We start from the raw sequence: 16,891 nt of genomic DNA, 5'->3' as shown, positions 1-16,891 counted from the left end.
TGGCAAGAGATGTTCTCAAACTTCACGATCGTTATGAGGACTCAATCCTACCTTCAAAACCTCTAAGTTTTGCAAAGCCACTCATGAAGCCAACTTGGCTGATTATGCAAAACAGAAGGCAGAATTGGACCAGATGGTTGCAGGGTATAAGGAAGCCAAAGCCACTGCAGACAGGCTGGAGAAGCATATTGAAGAGCTTCAAAAGCAGTTGGCAGAATGCAGGGAGGTGCAGTGTAGGCTTGGGGCTGGACTGGGTTCCAAGACTAAGGCCACCTTTCTTGTGCAGAGCATGGTTTCAGCTTCCAGGCCAGCCTTGGAGATTGCAGAGGCTTCAATCCATCAGGGGGTGCTGCTTCAGAAGGAACTCTCTATCAAGAAGGCCAACTTGCAAGAGACTCTCTAGAAATTAGGGTTCTAGATTTTTAAATTTAGACTTTGTAATAAACAATTTTAGCCATAAAAAGTGGCTATATTTAAATAGAAGTTTATTTATTTTTTGTGGAAATTTTGATTTCTTTTGACAAAAAGGAAAATAAGTAAATTAAAACATACTTAACAAATTACAACAAAAGTAAATTTGATCAGAATTTTAAACAATAGTTTCATCTTGCTGTCTCTCTATTCCAAGATCTGTTTGCACAGCTTGTGAATCCCACATAGTTGGATGGAATTTCTTCAATCACTTGCCATTGATTGGTGCAGCATGAATATCTCCATCTCAATCTTGTAATCTGTATGCCCCCATTCCAAGGATTTGCTTAATTATGAAAAGACCTTCCCATGTAGGTGACCATTTCCCATAACCAGCTATGTGTGTTCCAAGAGGCAGAACAACTTTCCAGACTACTCTCCTTCTTCAAAACTCTTGTTTTTCACTCTTTTGTTATAAGCCCTTGATACAGCTTGTTTTCCTGCTAAGAGTTTGTTGAGGGTGCCAACCCTACTTGCATCTAATCCTTCCAGTTCTAGCAACATGGCTTGAGAGTAGTCTTCCCTCACTAGATTGTGTTGATGAGTAATTCTAAGAGCCTGGACTGCTATTTCCATAGGCAGAATTGCATCATGGCCATAAGTTAGAGCATATGGGGTCATGCAAGTTGCCTCTCTCTTTGAAGTTCTCATGCCCACAGAGTTTCTAACAACTTCTCATGCCATTCCTTTGGATTTTTCTCAAGCATTTTCTTGATGATGTTGATGATCACCTTGTTACTTGATTCTGCCTGTCCATTAGCCTGGGCATAGTAAGGAGTGGATTGAAGTAGCTTAAACTTGAATGCTTCTGCCATATCTAGCATCTCTCCAGATATGAAAGAAGATCCTCTATCAGTCGTGATTGATTCTGGAATGCCAAAACCTTTGTATGATCTACTCTTCTATGGAAGTGATGATCTCTTGAGATGTAGTGGATTTAACAGGCTTGGCTTCTACCCGTTTGGTGAAATAATCTGTAGCTACAATGATGAAACAGTGCTACTTGCTACTAGCTAGATAGATCTTGCCAATGAGGTCCATTGCCCATCCTCTAAAAGGCCATGGCTTGACTACTGGATTCATGGGAGCTGAAGGAGCCTATTGGATCAGACCATGCCTTTGACAAGCCTCACACCTCTTGGAATAGTCAATGCAATCCTTCATCATAGTTGGCCAGAAGTAGCCATATCTCCTAATTAACCAGCACATTTTTCTTTCTCTTTGATGAGCTCCACAGATTCCTTCATGCGTCTCTCCCATGACCTTCACGTATTCTTTCTTTCCAAGGAACCTTAGAAGCACCTCATCTTTGCTTTTTCACACCAAATCTCCATTCCACATAAGGTAATTTAAAGCCATGATTCTAACTCTCTTCTCAGAAGGCAAGGTTGGATACTACAAGTAATTTATGATAGGATTTCTCCAATCATCTTCAGTGATTATGGCAGAATTGACATCGATCTCCATTCCTCCTGCCAGAACAGATGGTAGACTTTTCTTTCCTACCTTGATGATCCTTTGCACACAGTCTTCAGACATTTGTACACCTGTTGCTACCTGAGCCAATTCATAGGCTGCAAAGTTTTCTTCTGTTGGGATATGTTCCCAAGTAGCTTCCCTAAATTCCTTCAGAAGGTTTCTAGCTGCCACTAGATAGATAGCTAAAGAAGGACTTAGACACTTGTATTCTCCAGCAATCTGTTTCAACACAAGCATGGAATCTCCCAGGATCTCCACAGATTGGATCCCCAATTCCACCAGCATTTCTAGGCCAATGATCAAAGCCTCATATTCAACCTTGTTGTTGGTGCATTGGAAATCTAACTGGAAGGAATAACAGCGTCTGATTCCTAGTCGTTCCTCCAAAACAATTCCTACACCAGAAGCTACATCAATTTTTGATCCATCAAAGTATAGCTTCCAAGTTGTGAGGTGGACTGAATAGATGGGATGGGCTCTAGTCAACAGATCTGCATTTGCTATATCCAAGGAGTCCACGTTTTCAATCTCTTCCCCTGGATGATCTTCTAGAAAATCTGCTACAGCTTGTCCTTTGACAGCTTTCTGAGGAACATATCTGAAAGCAAATTCTGCCAAAGCCAGAGTCCATTTTCGAATTCTGCCTCTCAACATTGGCCTTGTTAGCCTGTATTTGATTAGGTCTGTCTTGGCGATGATGTAGATGGTAAATGGCAGCATGTAGTGTCTGAGTTTCACAACAGTGAAGTATAAGGCTAAACATAGCCTTTCAATTGCAGAATATTTCCTTTCTACCTCTGTCAGAGTTCTGCTCAGATAGTAGACTGCATGTTCCTTCTCTTCCTTGTTATCTTGAACCAACAGACTCCCTATGGAAACTTCTGATGCAGAAACATAGAGTTTGAGTGGTCTACCTCTCTTTGGTGGGGACAGAACTGGTGGGTTTGAGAGGTGGTGCATGATTTCCTCAAAAGCCTGTTGATGCTGTTCTTCCCATTTAAATGTCTGCTCTTGCTTTAACCTCAGCAAGGAGGAGAAGGGCTGAATTTTTCCTGCATAATTGGATATGAATCTCCTTAGAAAATTAATTTTTCCAAGGAGACTCTGCAGTTCTTTCTTGTTCAGAGGTGGCAAAGCTTCTATGATGGATTTTGCTTTATTTTTCTCAATCTCTATGCCCCTTTGGTGAACCAAGAAACTTAAGAAATTTCCTACTTGAACTCCAAAAACACACTTCTTGGGATTCATTTTCAACTTATGTTGTCTCATTCTTAAGAATGATTTTCTCATATTTGATACATGGTCTCCCTCTTCTGGGGATTTAATTACTACATCATCTATATATACCTCTAGAGAATGACCTATCATATCATGAAAAATAGAATTCATTGCTCTTTGATAAGTTGCCCCTGCATTTCTTAGGCCAAAAGGCATTATAGTGTATTCAAAAGCACCTATATATCCTAGGCACATGAAAGCTGTCTTATGGATGTCTTCTTCTGCCACCATAATCTGATTATATCTTGCATTACCATCCATAAAAAGATAGCATTTGGTTATGAGCAGCTCCATCTACTAGCATATCTGCCATTGGCATATGATGTTCATCCTTGGGAGATTCTTCATTCAAATTCCTGTAATCCACACAGATCCTAACTACCCCTGTTTTTCTTTTCAAGACTGGCACAATATTGGCTAACAATCAGCATAAATGGCCTGTCTGATGAATCCTGCCTTGAGCAATCTTTCTATTTCTTCCTTGACTTTGAGTTCTGTTTCCATAGACATTCTTCTTCTGGCCTGTTTGACTGGAAAGTAGACTTCTTTGACTGGCAACTTGTGTTCTACCAGTTTTCTGTCCAGTCCAGGAATCTCATGATAATGCCAAGCAAAACAGTCTCGAAAATCACTCAAAAGTGCAATGATTTCACTCTTGAGTGGTTCTTTCAATAGTGCACTAGTGAAAGTGGGTGTTGGATCCTCTTCTGTCCCTAAGTTTATCTCCTGTAATGGATCTTCTACTTCTGGTAAAGAATCTGCTGGTGCAAATTCTAAAACTTCATCCTGTAAACTCTCTGCTTCTTGTTCTTCCGTGCTCTGGTGAGTGAATTCTGCCATATTGATGTATGGATTCTGTATAAAGAGCTTCCTTTCTTCCCAATATATCAACAATCTTTTTGTAATGGATCGGATTGTTGCAGCTCGATCCTTTTATTATTGATTGGGACTAAAGATTAGAATTCTAGAGGCTTAGAACAAAAGGTCTATTCTAGTCTTCTAGAGAACTGGCTAAACCATCTTCAATAAGTCTCTGGGCCGTGACACCATGGGGGCGGCCGTTCTGGTTGACTCCAAGGAAAGTGAAAGGTCCAAGGTCATCATGATAATACCTTGCCTTAAAACACATGGCAGAGGGGAGAAATGGTCGTGGATCGGCCTCTACTATCTCTATGTAACCTTCTTCATTCCATAGAGCTAGTTGCTGATGCAGAGTGGAAGGAACACATAAGCTTTGGTGAATCCAGTCCCTGCCAAGTAATGCATTGTAAGTGGTTGACGTGGTGTCCACTACAAAGAATGCAATCTTTAGCTCTTTGGTTCCAACTGTTGAGTTTTAGTGATGCCCCCAGCAAAGTTGGTGATAGTTAAGCGTGTTGGGATTAAATCCTTCTCTGTTCTGCCCATCTTGCTCAACAATCTGTGAGGTAAAAGATTAGTGGATGCACCTCCATCTACCATGACTTTAGGAATGGGACACCCCTAAAGTCTGCTGTTATGAACAAAGGTCTGAGGTGATTAACCATCTCCTTGGTCGATTTGGAGAACCAAAGCTGTTCTGTAGCCAATTTCATGGCAGTTCCACCTGTCTTGGCAATAGGTGTTTGCTGTTCTGGTGCTTCCTCTACTGTTGTTAAAATGTTAACTCGCAATTGTACGGGCCAATTAGTAGTATAGCAAGACAAGTACGAGGTCGTACCCACGAGGACTGAGAAGTTAAAATTAGTTATGTACTTAGGTTACCAGATTTAGGAGGTTAAGTCTAAAACAGAATTTAAAGCAAGAGTGATTGTAATTGTTGAACAAATGAAGCAAAACAAGATTTCAAACAAAAGCAAAGTGAACAAATGTAACAAAGAGTACTTGTGTAGGCTGAAAAACAGATTGGGGGACTAGGGCATTTGATTCACCATAACATTTCAATTCTGGGTTATAAGGAGTCAAGTGACAAATCTCATTCGAATTCAAAGATTGATTCTAGCTAAAGTATGATTAGGCCATGGTGTCTGGTCCTAACCTTGTGTTCCTAATTCCCTAACTTGATCATTTGTTGTCTAATCTAAATTAAGCATTAGGAACCCATTAAGCATAGAAGAACAATTTAAACAACCAAGCATGTATCTAATCCCTGTTGTCGAATGTCCATACATACTTTTCTTATTCATAGTTCAATTCAAATCAAAGCATGGTGTCTACTCTTGATTCAAACCAAGGTAGCTAATATACAAGTTCTAATGGTGATCAATCATCCAAACAAGCATATTAACTGATAAGCATAAAGAATAGGAATATGAATCATGAATCAAACTTGAAACTCAAACTTCAACTTATAAACCCAGAATATTCATGTTAGGTTACATCATAGCCCTAGTTATGAATTTAGCTACTCATAATGGAAATGAAACTTGAGCAAAAATGAGAAAACATATTGAATGCAATAAGAGTAGAGAAAACCCAATTCTGAAGTTGCTTGTGGTTTCCAAGGCTTCTCCAGGTGCTTCTCCACTTCTAATGCTACTCCAAGAACTTTCTCATGTCTAGAGTATGGCAGCTAAAGAGGTGATTTGGGATGAGTTTGGGTGGCTGGTGATGGCAGAGGAAGAACAAATTCGTAGGAATATCCAAGGAAGGCTTGCTGGAGTCCTCTTTTGATTTTGGGCTGAATCAATTGATGTAGGATGGCTGGAGTGAATTTTGTGTGTCTGACTCCCCCTTGAATGAGTGTGCAAACTCTCCATTTACAGAGTGAATTTCGAGCCCCCCTTTGGCTGGTGAAGCACACCTCTCTTAGCTGCTCCCAACTGCTCCAGCTGACCCATGCTTGTCTGCCCATGCTTGGCTGCCCATGCTTGTTGTCTACCCATGCTTGGCTGCCCATGCTTGTCTACCCATGCTTGTCTACCCATGCTTGTCTACCCATGCTTGTCTGCAGCTGACAAATACATGTGTGGCTGCCCATGCTTGGCACATGGCTCTAGGGATGTAGTCACATTAAAAGTGATGGCAGCCAACATGACATTTCTGTGGACTTAGTTCAGTCTTTGATGTGCTGAGGGGTCCAGATATATCCAATTGGGCTGAAATTTGGATATGTTATAGTAGACACCCATTGGAACAACTTCTATCAAGGATGTCTCCTCATCCACCCTGTCTAAGTTGCTGCAATGAGGCCTGCAAGATGACCCACGAAACTGGACTGACAAGGAGTGTGGCCCAAATTGGTTTTGTCTTTAAGCTCATATTCCTCTTGTGCCACTCAGCCCTTACCATGCATGAATTGTATCAAATGTCATCCCCTTGCTGTCTTAACCTTATCACAAATCCAAGTTCGGAGGAAGATGTTAAGGCCGAAATGAGTTGCTAACCCAGTCTGCTCGTTTTTGCACCATTTTGCATCTTTTCTTATCCAAAGACACCATTGTTACCTAAGGCCCAATGAACTGAATGATAAACAGAAAAAGGGATTAAAAGCACATGTTTGACTCAATAACATAACCAAATCATAAGCAAGAAGGGTACAAAATGATATACAATTGTGAACTGATCAAATACCCCCAGACCTAGATTTTGCTAGTCCTCGAGCAAAACAAAAGAGAATAAAGTTGAAAACAAAACAAGAAGTTAACTAAACCACTTATGTAGGTAACTCGATTGCAATGTGCATATGCAACAAGCCTTTAAACCTCTCGGCATCCCTAATTGGAAGAGTTGTGTCTCCTGAGGGTTTAACAGAAACGATACCCACAAACGCTTTACTGACTCTCTACACCAAAGGGTTAGAAAACTAACTTTGAAAACAACTAATGAAAGAAAACTTTAATCATGCATCCAACACCATAGAGTTACCAAGATAGATGATCAATAAGTGTGTAAAGTGGAAGCTATAGCTCAAAGGCACACGGCTTCAAAGTAAACATACTCAAATCTTGAAGGAAGAACATGCTTCAACTCTAATTCTCACATCTAGCACTCAATCACTCAGAACCTATGGTTTTATTCTCTCAAACAAGCATAAGTGAGTATATGAAAATAGAAGCACAATATTTGGTTAGATCTCATGAAGGGAGTCAAATACTAAGGATAGAGATACACACATACATACCAGCACCCATGAATACATCCTCAAAGATCAGCTAGGTCTTTCACAAGGTTGTAATGAAAGGCTAAGGTTAAGGGAAGTGGAAGAATTGGAAGGAACACAACTAACTTAAGAACATACCAAGGTTGCATTCTTCATTGATCTGCAAGGTGTCATTGATTTAGAATGGTATGGCTGCAACTTCATAGCATCATCTGGCATAGACTTTATATTTCACATTTAGATCAAATCGAAACACTTTCTCTTTATCTTTCTCTTTTCTTTTTTTTTTTTTTTTTTTTTTTTTTTTTTTTTTTTTTTTTTTGCATAGATTCACACCAATTTACATTTGGGCATGTGGCAGCAACCTCCTTGCTTCAAACTTTATCTTGGCACACCTTGGTATATTTCTAAGCTATAGGGTATGGCTATAATAGGTTAAATATCTCTGATTGAGATACAAAGTTAGGGGAATTATGAGGGTGATAGAAGAAAAAGGCTTGTAGTGTTTGGCTGCAAGAGAGCTGATGGAACACACGAATGGGTAGGGTGAAAAGAAAGCACATAAAATGGTTATACACGCAGAGCCTAGCATCACTTCAATGAGTTCATTCATGGGTGAGAGCATGCACCTGAGATCTGCAAAGAGAATCATCCTTAGTATTCAACCAAAATGGGACAATGAGATCATTTAGAGTGAATTGAAGAAAATAAGTAGAGATGAGGAATAGAAACACTTTAAACCCTCTCAAGAAAGCAATTAGGCTCGAAATAGCTCACTAGGGTAGTCTCCACTATTCTCCTTCAAGAATCTGAGCATGGTACTTTAGCCACCAGAATTCTAAGAGCAAAAGCTTTGTGAAGTGTAAAATTTCTGATATGAAAATCTCAATGGCAGCTCCATAGCATTGGTTGTATGAAAGTGACAAGCGAACGAAAATTGTAAACACAAATGAACAAAAATTGAAAACCTCCCCCCCAGACCTGAATTGAACATTGTCCTCAATGTTAAAGCATAACAAGGATGAGTGAGAACATGTGAATAATAAGGGGAAAGTTTAAGACAAAGTATTAGAGAAACTCCCTCTTGATGCAATTAGGTCGACCGCTGCCAAGCACCTTATTCTTCAACACATGGGTTGCCTCCCAAGAAGCGCCTTAGTTAATGTCTTGGCAAGACATTATGCCATTAGCTAACTTGATTGTACGAAGGGAAGATGATCCACCACATGACCAGTTTGAATTCCAACTGACATTCCCTCATAGAATGGCTTTAAACGTTGTCCATTTACTTTGAAAGTCGAGCCATCTTTAGGATTTTGAATCTCCACAGCTCCATAGGGAGATACATTGACCACGGTGAATGGGCCAAGCCACCTAGACTTCAACTTTCCTGGAAGCGAGACGCAAACGTGAGTTAAACAAAAGAACTGACATACCTTTGGTGAATTCTTTCCGTTGAATGTTCCTGTCATGGTAACTCTTGGTACGTTCTTTGTATATCTTTGCATTAAGTTCTAGTTTTGGTGGGGTGATAATGGATGGCTCCAATTTTGTGGAGGATGATGCAAGAGGCTCAAGTGGTGGCCTACAGGATGGTGGGTATGGCTGAAACACTTCTAAGGCAGCCATCACTTCTTGGAACTCTGATTCAAAGAGATCTTCCTCTTCTTGTGTTAGGACCGCTTCCAAAGCCTCATTAGACTTTTTCTGCACAATTTTAGAAGAAACCTCATGATCCACAACATCAATTGAAAAACAAGTATCAAGAGTGATAGAAGGTTGAGACAGAGCATCAAACACTTTAAATTCAACAGTTTCACCCAAAACAGTCATGGAGAGGGTGCCATCTTTCACTTTGATGATTGTGTCTGCAGTGGCCATGAATGGTCGCCCGAGGAGAATGGGATCAACACGGTCTACATATGGGTTATCCTCCATATCCATCACTACAAAATCAGCCGGAAGAATGAGTGTATTAACTTGAACTAAAATATCTTCTACAATACCTCTTGGATATTTGATGGAATGATCAGCTAGTTCAAGATGAATTGAGGTTTTCTTTATCCCTTCTAAGCCAAGCGCTTGATAAACTGAATATGGCATTACATTGATGCTTGCTCCCAAGTCCAACATGGCTCTTCCAACCGTCTTATCTCCAATGTTAATGGGAATGTTAAAGCTGCCAGGATCTTCTAGTTTTGGTGGAAGCTTCCTTTGCAACACAGCACTCACATTCTTGTTGAGCTTTACTTCTTCACTTGGAGTAAATTTGAGCTTGTGAGTCATCAAGTGCTTGATGAACTTTCCATATGCAGGAATCTGTTTAACAACATCAAGCAAGGGCAAATTGATATTAACTTTACTCAAAATATCATAAATCTCTTTAAAAGCCTTATCTTGATTTGCTTTCTTCAAACGGCCTGGAAATGGAATCGGTGGAATATATGGAGGAGGTGGGATGTATCTATCTTGATGAAGATGTGATGGCACAAATTTGTCATCTCTTTTATGCAATTGAAATGGATTGGGTTCCTGAGAATCAGATTTGGCCTTAGGAGCAGATTGGGACGTTTTGGGTTGTTCTCCTTCCATAGCTGTGGTTTCCTCTTCATCTTCATCCTCTACAACCACAACATCATTTGATAGATCAGAACCAACTTTGTTATCAACAATCTTACCTGATCTGAGCACATGAACGGCCTTGGCTTCTTGGTTTTTTGGATTGATCACGGTTTGACTTGGCCATTTCCCAGGTTCTCTTTGAGCTATTTCAGTAGCTATCTGGCCCAATTGGACTTCCAACTTGGAGATGGCAGCTTGTGTTGTTTGCTGGAAATTGGATTGGTTGATTGCCATTTGCTTCACTATATCCTCCAACGATGATGATTGTTGTGGCCTTTGAAGTGAAGGGGGATTCGCTTGGTTCTGTGTATTCCTCCATGAAAAGTTTGGATGATTCCTCCAACCTGGATTATAACTTTGAGAATATGGGTCATTTATTGGACCTCGGTTGTAGGAATTCACCAACTTAGCTTGCTCTTGCACAAATTCTGGATATGCAGCCCCAAAGGGACAAGAAATGGTAGGATGATCATGAGTTTCACAGATGCTACACACTTCCTTCAAAGGGTTTCTTGAGTTCAATGCAAGGAGGGCATCTAGCTTTTGTTCCAATTTGGAAATCTGCACACTGGAAGAATCATTAGAACCACCAGCAATACGTTTACCTCTTGTATCGGTGTGTTGGGTCTCCATTGCTATCTGTTCAAAGAGTTCATATGTTTCTTCTGGAGTTTTAGTCTTATAAGAACCACCTGCAAAATTAGTGAAAATATTATGGCTAGAGGGGGTTAGTCCTTTATGAAACATACGCATCTGAAGCTTCAATGGAATCCCATGATGAGGACATTGATTGAGCAGCCCGTTGAATCTCTCCCATGCTTCACAAAACGACTCATCATCTTGTTGTGCAAATAGAAAGATCTTGTCCCTGAGCATGTCGGTTTTTTGCGTGGAGAAATATTTCTCCAAGAACTTCTTTTGAATGGCTCCCCAAGTCATGAGTGAACCAGGCTTCAAAGAATTCAACCAATATTTCGCCTTATCTTTCAAAGTGTACGGAAACACTCTCATTCGAAGTTGCTCTTCCGTCACACCTGTCAAGGGAAAAGAGCTCACAACATTAAAAATATCCTTTATATGAGTTAATGGATCTTCATTAGGTAAACCATAAAAAGAAGGGAGCATATTAAGATGAGAAGATTTAAGCTCATAGTTTCGAGCTGCGGTGGGCAGCAAGATGCTTGAAGGGGATGCTGGAATTGTTGGGATATCAAGGTCTCCCATGAACTCATTGGCAGCCATCTCTTCTTCTTCTTGGTCTGAACTTGATTCCGAATTTGAAGGTGAAGACCCTGGGAGGTCAGTGTGGATAGCAAGACCTTCAAATGTGGCAATGGCTTGCTCTTTTGCAGTTGCTAACTCTCTTTCTAGACGATTCTGAATTTCAGAGATCACCCGGTTTGGTTGCAAAGATGGCCCTGCGTTCAAAGATCTCGAGCGTTGGAATGAAGACCTCACTTGTTCAAGGAAAGGATTACTAGACATAAACTACCTGAAACAGAAAATAATTTGAGTTAATTAGTACTTCTAAAAGAATATGGTAACTTTGGGCACATAACCAGGGAAGAACTTTCATTCAGTCCCCGGCAACGGCGCCAAAATTTGTTGTTAAAATGTTAACTCGCAATTGTACGGGGCAATTAGTAGTATAGCAAGACAAGTACGAGGTCGTACCCACGAGGACTGAGAAGTTAAAATTAGTTATGTACTTAGGTTACCAAATTCAAGAAAGTAGGAGGTTAAGTCTAAAACAGAATTTAAAGCAAGAGTGATTGTAATTGTTGAACAAATGAAGCAAAACAAGATTTCAAACAAAAGCAAAGTGAACAAATGTAACAAAGAGTACTTTTGTAGGCTGAAAAACAGATTGGGGGACTAGGGCATTTGATTCACCATAACATTTCAATTCTGGGTTATAAGGAGTCAAGTGACAAATCTCATTCGAATTCAAAGATTGATTCTAGCTAAAGTATGATTAGGCCATGGTGTCTGGTCCTAACCTTGTGTTCCTAATTCCCTAACTTGATCATTTGTTGTCTAATCTAAATTAAGCATTAGGAACCCATTAAGCATAGAAGAACAATTTAAACAACCAAGCATGTATCTAATCCCTGTTGTCGAATGTCCATACATACTTTTCTTATTCATAGTTCAATTCAAATCAAAGCATGGTGTCTACTCTTGATTCAAACCAAGGTAGCTAATATACAAGTTCTAATGGTGATCAATCATCCAAACAAGCATATTAACTGATAAGCATAAAGAATAGGAATATGAATCATGAATCAAACTTGAAACTCAAACTTCAACTTATAAACCCAGAATATTCATGTTAGGTTACATCATAGCCCTAGTTATGAATTTAGCTACTCATAATGGAAATGAAACTTGAGCAAAAATGAGAAAACATATTGAATGCAATAAGAGTAGAGAAAACCCAATTCTGAAGTTGCTTGTGGTTTCCAAGGCTTCTCCAGGTGCTTCTCCACTTCTAATGCTACTCCAAGAACTTTCTCATGTCTAGAGTATGGCAACTAAAGAGGTGATTTGGGATGAGTTTGGGTGGCTGGTGATGGCAGAGGAAGAACAAATTCGTAGGAATATCCAAGGAAGGCTTGCTGGAGTCCTCTTTTGATTTTGGGCTGAATCAATTGATGTAGGATGGCTGGAGTGAATTTTGTGTGTCTGACTCCCCCCTTGAATGAGTGTGCAAACTCTCCATTTACAGAGTGAATTTCGAGCCCCCCTTTGGCTGGTGAAGCACACCTCTCTTAGCTGCTCCCAACTGCTCCAGCTGACCCATGCTTGTCTGCCCATGCTTGGCTGCCCATGCTTGTTGTCTACCCATGCTTGGCTGCCCATGCTTGTCTACCCATGCTTGTCTACCCATGCTTGTCTACCCATGCTTGTCTGCAGCTGACAAATACATGTGTGGCTGCCCATGCTTGGCACATGGCTCTAGGGATGTAGTCACATTAAAAGTGATGGCAGCCAACATGACATTTCTGTGGACTTAGTTCAGTCTTTGATGTGCTGAGGGGTCCAGATATATCCAATTGGGCTGAAATTTGGATATGTTATAGTAGACACCCATTGGAACAACTTCTATCAAGGATGTCTCCTCATCCACCCTGTCTAAGTTGCTGCAATGAGGCCTGCAAGATGACCCACGAAACTGGACTGACAAGGAGTGTGGCCAAATTGGTTTTGTCTTTAAGCTCATATTCCTCTTGTGCCACTCAGCCCTTAACATGCATGAATTGTATCAAATGTCATCCCCTTGCTGTCTTAACCTTATCACAAATCCAAGTTCGGAGGAAGATGTTAAGGCCGAAATGAGTTGCTAACCCAGTCTGCTCGTTTTTGCACCATTTTGCATCTTTTCTTATCCAAAGACACCATTGTTACCTAAGGCCCAATGAACTGAATGATAAACAGAAAAAGGGATTAAAAGCATATGTTTGACTCAATAACATAACCAAATCATAAGCAAGAAGGGTACAAAATGATATACAATTGTGAACTGATCATCTACCTCTGCCAACCTGCACTCAAAGCTTTCCTGAGAAAACACGTCTCCTTTCAGAGTGTTTTCTTGTCCTTCTGCTGCACTGAATTTTTCTGGCAAGATGAACACCATATTGATACCTAGATCACCCTGCAAAAGGCTTTCTAATTTTGCACCGAAAGCCTCAGTTTCTTTAACTAGCTCTCTGTCATATTCCTTCTGTTCTTCCCCATATTCCTTTGTCCAGTCTATTCTACTGTTTCGAGGAGCCCAGTCTGGTCATCTGCAGATGGCTCATAGTCCAACTGCTCCTCTTCATACTCTTCAGTCCAGTTTTATTGTCCTTCAACTATAATAGGTTTAGATTCACCTTGTATTTGTGAAGGCTTAAGCCGATTGACTGAGGATGAGGCAGGATGGGTAAAAGGTCTGCTTGGAGATTCTGCCTTTATCAGCTTTTGTGGTTGACAGTTGTTTATTCTGCCTAAGGAGCTATTTCTGGACTCTTCCCTCTTCTGGCAGGACTGGTCCTTGGAAGTGCCTGTGCGTCATTCCTGTTCTTGAGAAAGGTGCAGTACTGCCTTTGAATTCTCCTTTTCTGAGTTCTGGTTAACTCCAAAATCGGTCTACCACTCTTCCCAACAGAATACCATCTGCCATTTATGACAGTTGCCAAGTGTTTTTCATTCACGGGCATCTTGATTCGTATTTCTTTCTTTGGCTACTCTGCCATTCTCTTATAGTACGGAGCAGGCCTAAGATGGTCCTTTTGTTTGGCTCTGTCTTTAGAAGGAACCGGAACTAGACTCTGTTGGTATGATGTTCCAATCCTGTCAAACAAGCTGGGTGTGGGCTGATTTTGCCTGTCCAAAATCATTTCTAACTAACTCTCACACTTGCACCTGCTGCACAATACTACCCCAGCAGAGATAGTTGCCTTTGGCCTTTACTTAGCCTCCCTCGTGACTCTTCTGCTGCTGCTGAAGCTAGCTTCTGTCGTTGTCTTGCTTCTCTCCTCTTCTGGCCAATTTAAGTTGACCATGCTGACTTGTGGCTGGGGAAAGGGATTTGTTGTAACTGATGGAGGTTTCTCCTCCAGTTTTAGCCTTCCTACTGTTATTCCTTCTTGTATGACATCCCTAAAAACAACACAACTATTGGTGGAATGATTCCAAAACTTGTGCCGCATGCAATACTGTCTACCCTTAATTTCTTCTGGCTTGGGCAACCTGTGGGGTGTCTCTATTGCCTTTTGTAGCAGCATCTCATCAAATAAAGCATCAAACTTGGTTAGATCAAAGGAATAGACCTTATTCTGTGTTGGTTTGTTTGGAACAAACCCTCCTGTGAATGGTACCGGCTTCTGATCCTTTAGTGGCTTTGTAGGAGCCTTGCAGCTAATGGGATGTTTCAACTTTGCCATTTCTGCCACTGCAATTTCTCTTTCCTTCAAGCCTTCTGTGTCTTCCTCTGATTCCATCTCAACCAGATGGATTAAAGAGGAATGGGTTTTGTAGTATGTGCCCTTGGAAGAGTTTCTCTTCTGTTATTCTTCCTTAAGCAATTCCTCATACTTAGATGCTTTATCTGCTAGTTCTGCCAGATTTCCAAACAGCATCCCATCAAATCTTTTCCTAAGAGTGATTTTAAGGACGGCTTGAGCCATCTGGATGAAGTGCCTCTCTTCAATAGGGATTCGGCATTTCATTTTGAACTTTCTGAACCTGGTTATGAAGTCTTAAGCAGGTTCATCTTCACTCTGTTTGAGGGCAACAAGATCACTGATGGTGACTTCTAGCTAGATCATGAAATAGTAGTCATGGAAAATATTTTTCATTTGCTCCCAGGTTTGAACAGAGTTAGCTGGTAGACTGGTGTAACAGGTGAAGGCTTGTCCAGAGAGAGAATTCCCAAAAAGCCTTAGCTTTAACAAAGGGTTATTTTCTATGGCTATACACTGGACAGAAAATCTGCCGATATGTTCCACTGATGAAGCATGGGGATCTTCTCCGTTGAACAAGGTGAAGTTTGGCACCTTGAAACCCGGTGACAGAGGTATTTGATCAATATAAACTGGATATGGCTATCTGTAAGTGGGCCTCTCTCCTCTTCTGGCTTCAGGCTCCATCTTCTCCCTGACCATTCTCTGTAGTGCCCTCATCTCATTTAAAGCATTGACAGGGTGTAGATTTCGTCCCTGTTCTGGCTGGATGTGGTCAATCCTGTGCTATATTCTGTATGGCCCGGGCAGAACTTCCTCCCTGTGTTATTCCTTTTCTTCAAAATCTACATGGTTTCTCTGATTTGCCCCTAGTCTGTTCCTGTCATTGTTGGCAAATGGGTTAATTCCCCCTCTGCCTCTTCTGCCTCTTACTGGTGGAAGGAATGGAGTAGGATCCATCCTTATAAGTCTTTCAGGCAACACAGCTGGTGCCTCAGGCAGAAGTGCTAAGGGTTGATCACGTGGGGCCACGGGTTGTGGAATAGGTAGAGGTTCTGGTTGATTTTGAGGAACTTGAACTGGTGCAGGGCCTTCTGGCCTAACTGGACCCTCATGCTCTTGGTCAGGAAGGGCTCCTCCCCTCTGTTCAGCTTGGATCTCTCCATGCCCTTGTACTCCAGCTATCTGTGCAATGAGAGGGTTCTCTTGGTATGGCCAAGCCAATCCTAGTTGAGGGCCACAAGGGAGGTCTAGCTGCTGGACTACAACATCTAGGTTTGGAATTCTGGCCATGGCAGTCTCTCAGTCCTTCCTGAACTGTCTGTTAACTTGCCATTGCATCATGGCTGTCATGTTGTTCAGAGTATCCTGGCTCCTTTGTGTTGTAGCATCCTGTCAGAACACAACTTCCTGTATCTGATTCAACCTCCTGGAGCCGGTCTTGGAACGTGTGCTTCTGAAGCCGCCATGAGCTGAGTGTCTGGCATTACTTACTTCTGACTCCAATCCTTTTCGGAGAACTACTTAATTTCTTTCCATAGCATAGCGTGGGTTCTGGCTAAAGCTTCCAATATTCATATACTTTAGAAATTTTTTGTCAAAGTACATATACTGAGAAGCCCCACAGGGCATGCCAAATTGTTCAACCGTTTTAAGTTTGCTCCTGTGACAGAAGGGTAAATTTCTCCGCTGCCTTGAAAACCATTGACTGGTCAATAAGTCAACTTTCTTTAATGTGTGAGCGTGCCACTGCTAGCAATGAAAATCCTAATAGACTTCTTTGAAACAGATAACTTACGCCCCAAGTTACTATTTCTAAACAAGAGATTATGAATTTGAGTGAGGAATATCTCCCAAGTAAGTTCTTTTCCGGCCTCAGACTAGTGAGGACTTCACAATTTATCTCAGTACAAGATTGGTAATTCTGGCCAGAATAAATGATAATAAAGTGGAATGTTTTTAGGCAGAACTGCCCTTTACAAAACTAGAAGGGAAAGAATCAGCTCTAGAA

At 41.0% G+C, this 16,891-nt stretch overlaps 1 protein-coding gene and 1 non-coding gene across 2 annotated transcripts; one reads left to right on the top strand and one right to left on the bottom strand.

Moving 5' to 3' along the window:
- Window positions 1–1,866: 1,866 nt before the first annotated feature.
- On the bottom strand, window positions 1,867–4,068 carry LOC117612718. The gene is made up of 2 exons (XM_034341384.1): window positions 3,651–4,068; window positions 1,867–3,311 (listed from the first exon to the last, which is right to left on the bottom strand). Exons 1-2 carry the CDS (start codon window positions 4,066–4,068, stop codon window positions 1,867–1,869), a joined length of 1,863 nt encoding a protein of 620 aa, XP_034197275.1.
- A 6,632-nt stretch (window positions 4,069–10,700) lies between these two features.
- Window positions 10,701–10,807, top strand: LOC117612719. Its single transcript, XR_004583528.1, has one exon. It is a non-coding gene; the product is annotated as a small nucleolar RNA R71 (small nucleolar RNA).
- The last annotated feature ends 6,084 nt before the right edge of the window (window positions 10,808–16,891 follow it).

Source organism: Prunus dulcis, unplaced genomic scaffold, assembly GCF_902201215.1.
Source record: "Prunus dulcis unplaced genomic scaffold, ALMONDv2, whole genome shotgun sequence".
NCBI lineage: Eukaryota > Viridiplantae > Streptophyta > Magnoliopsida > Rosales > Rosaceae > Prunus > Prunus dulcis.
Note: the sequence above shows the minus strand (reverse complement) of the source record. Positions and strands in the feature narration are given on the sequence as shown.

Excerpts from the sequence above, each read along its gene's own strand:
- LOC117612718 (XM_034341384.1), bottom strand. The coding sequence starts at position 4,068 with ATGGCAGAATTCACTCACCAGAGCACGGAAGAACAAGAAGCAGAGAGT. Across the intron at positions 3,312-3,650 it reads ACAGGCCATTTATGCTGATT|GTCATTCTCTAGAGGTATAT; the intron begins GTTAGCCAATAT and ends ATGATATGATAG.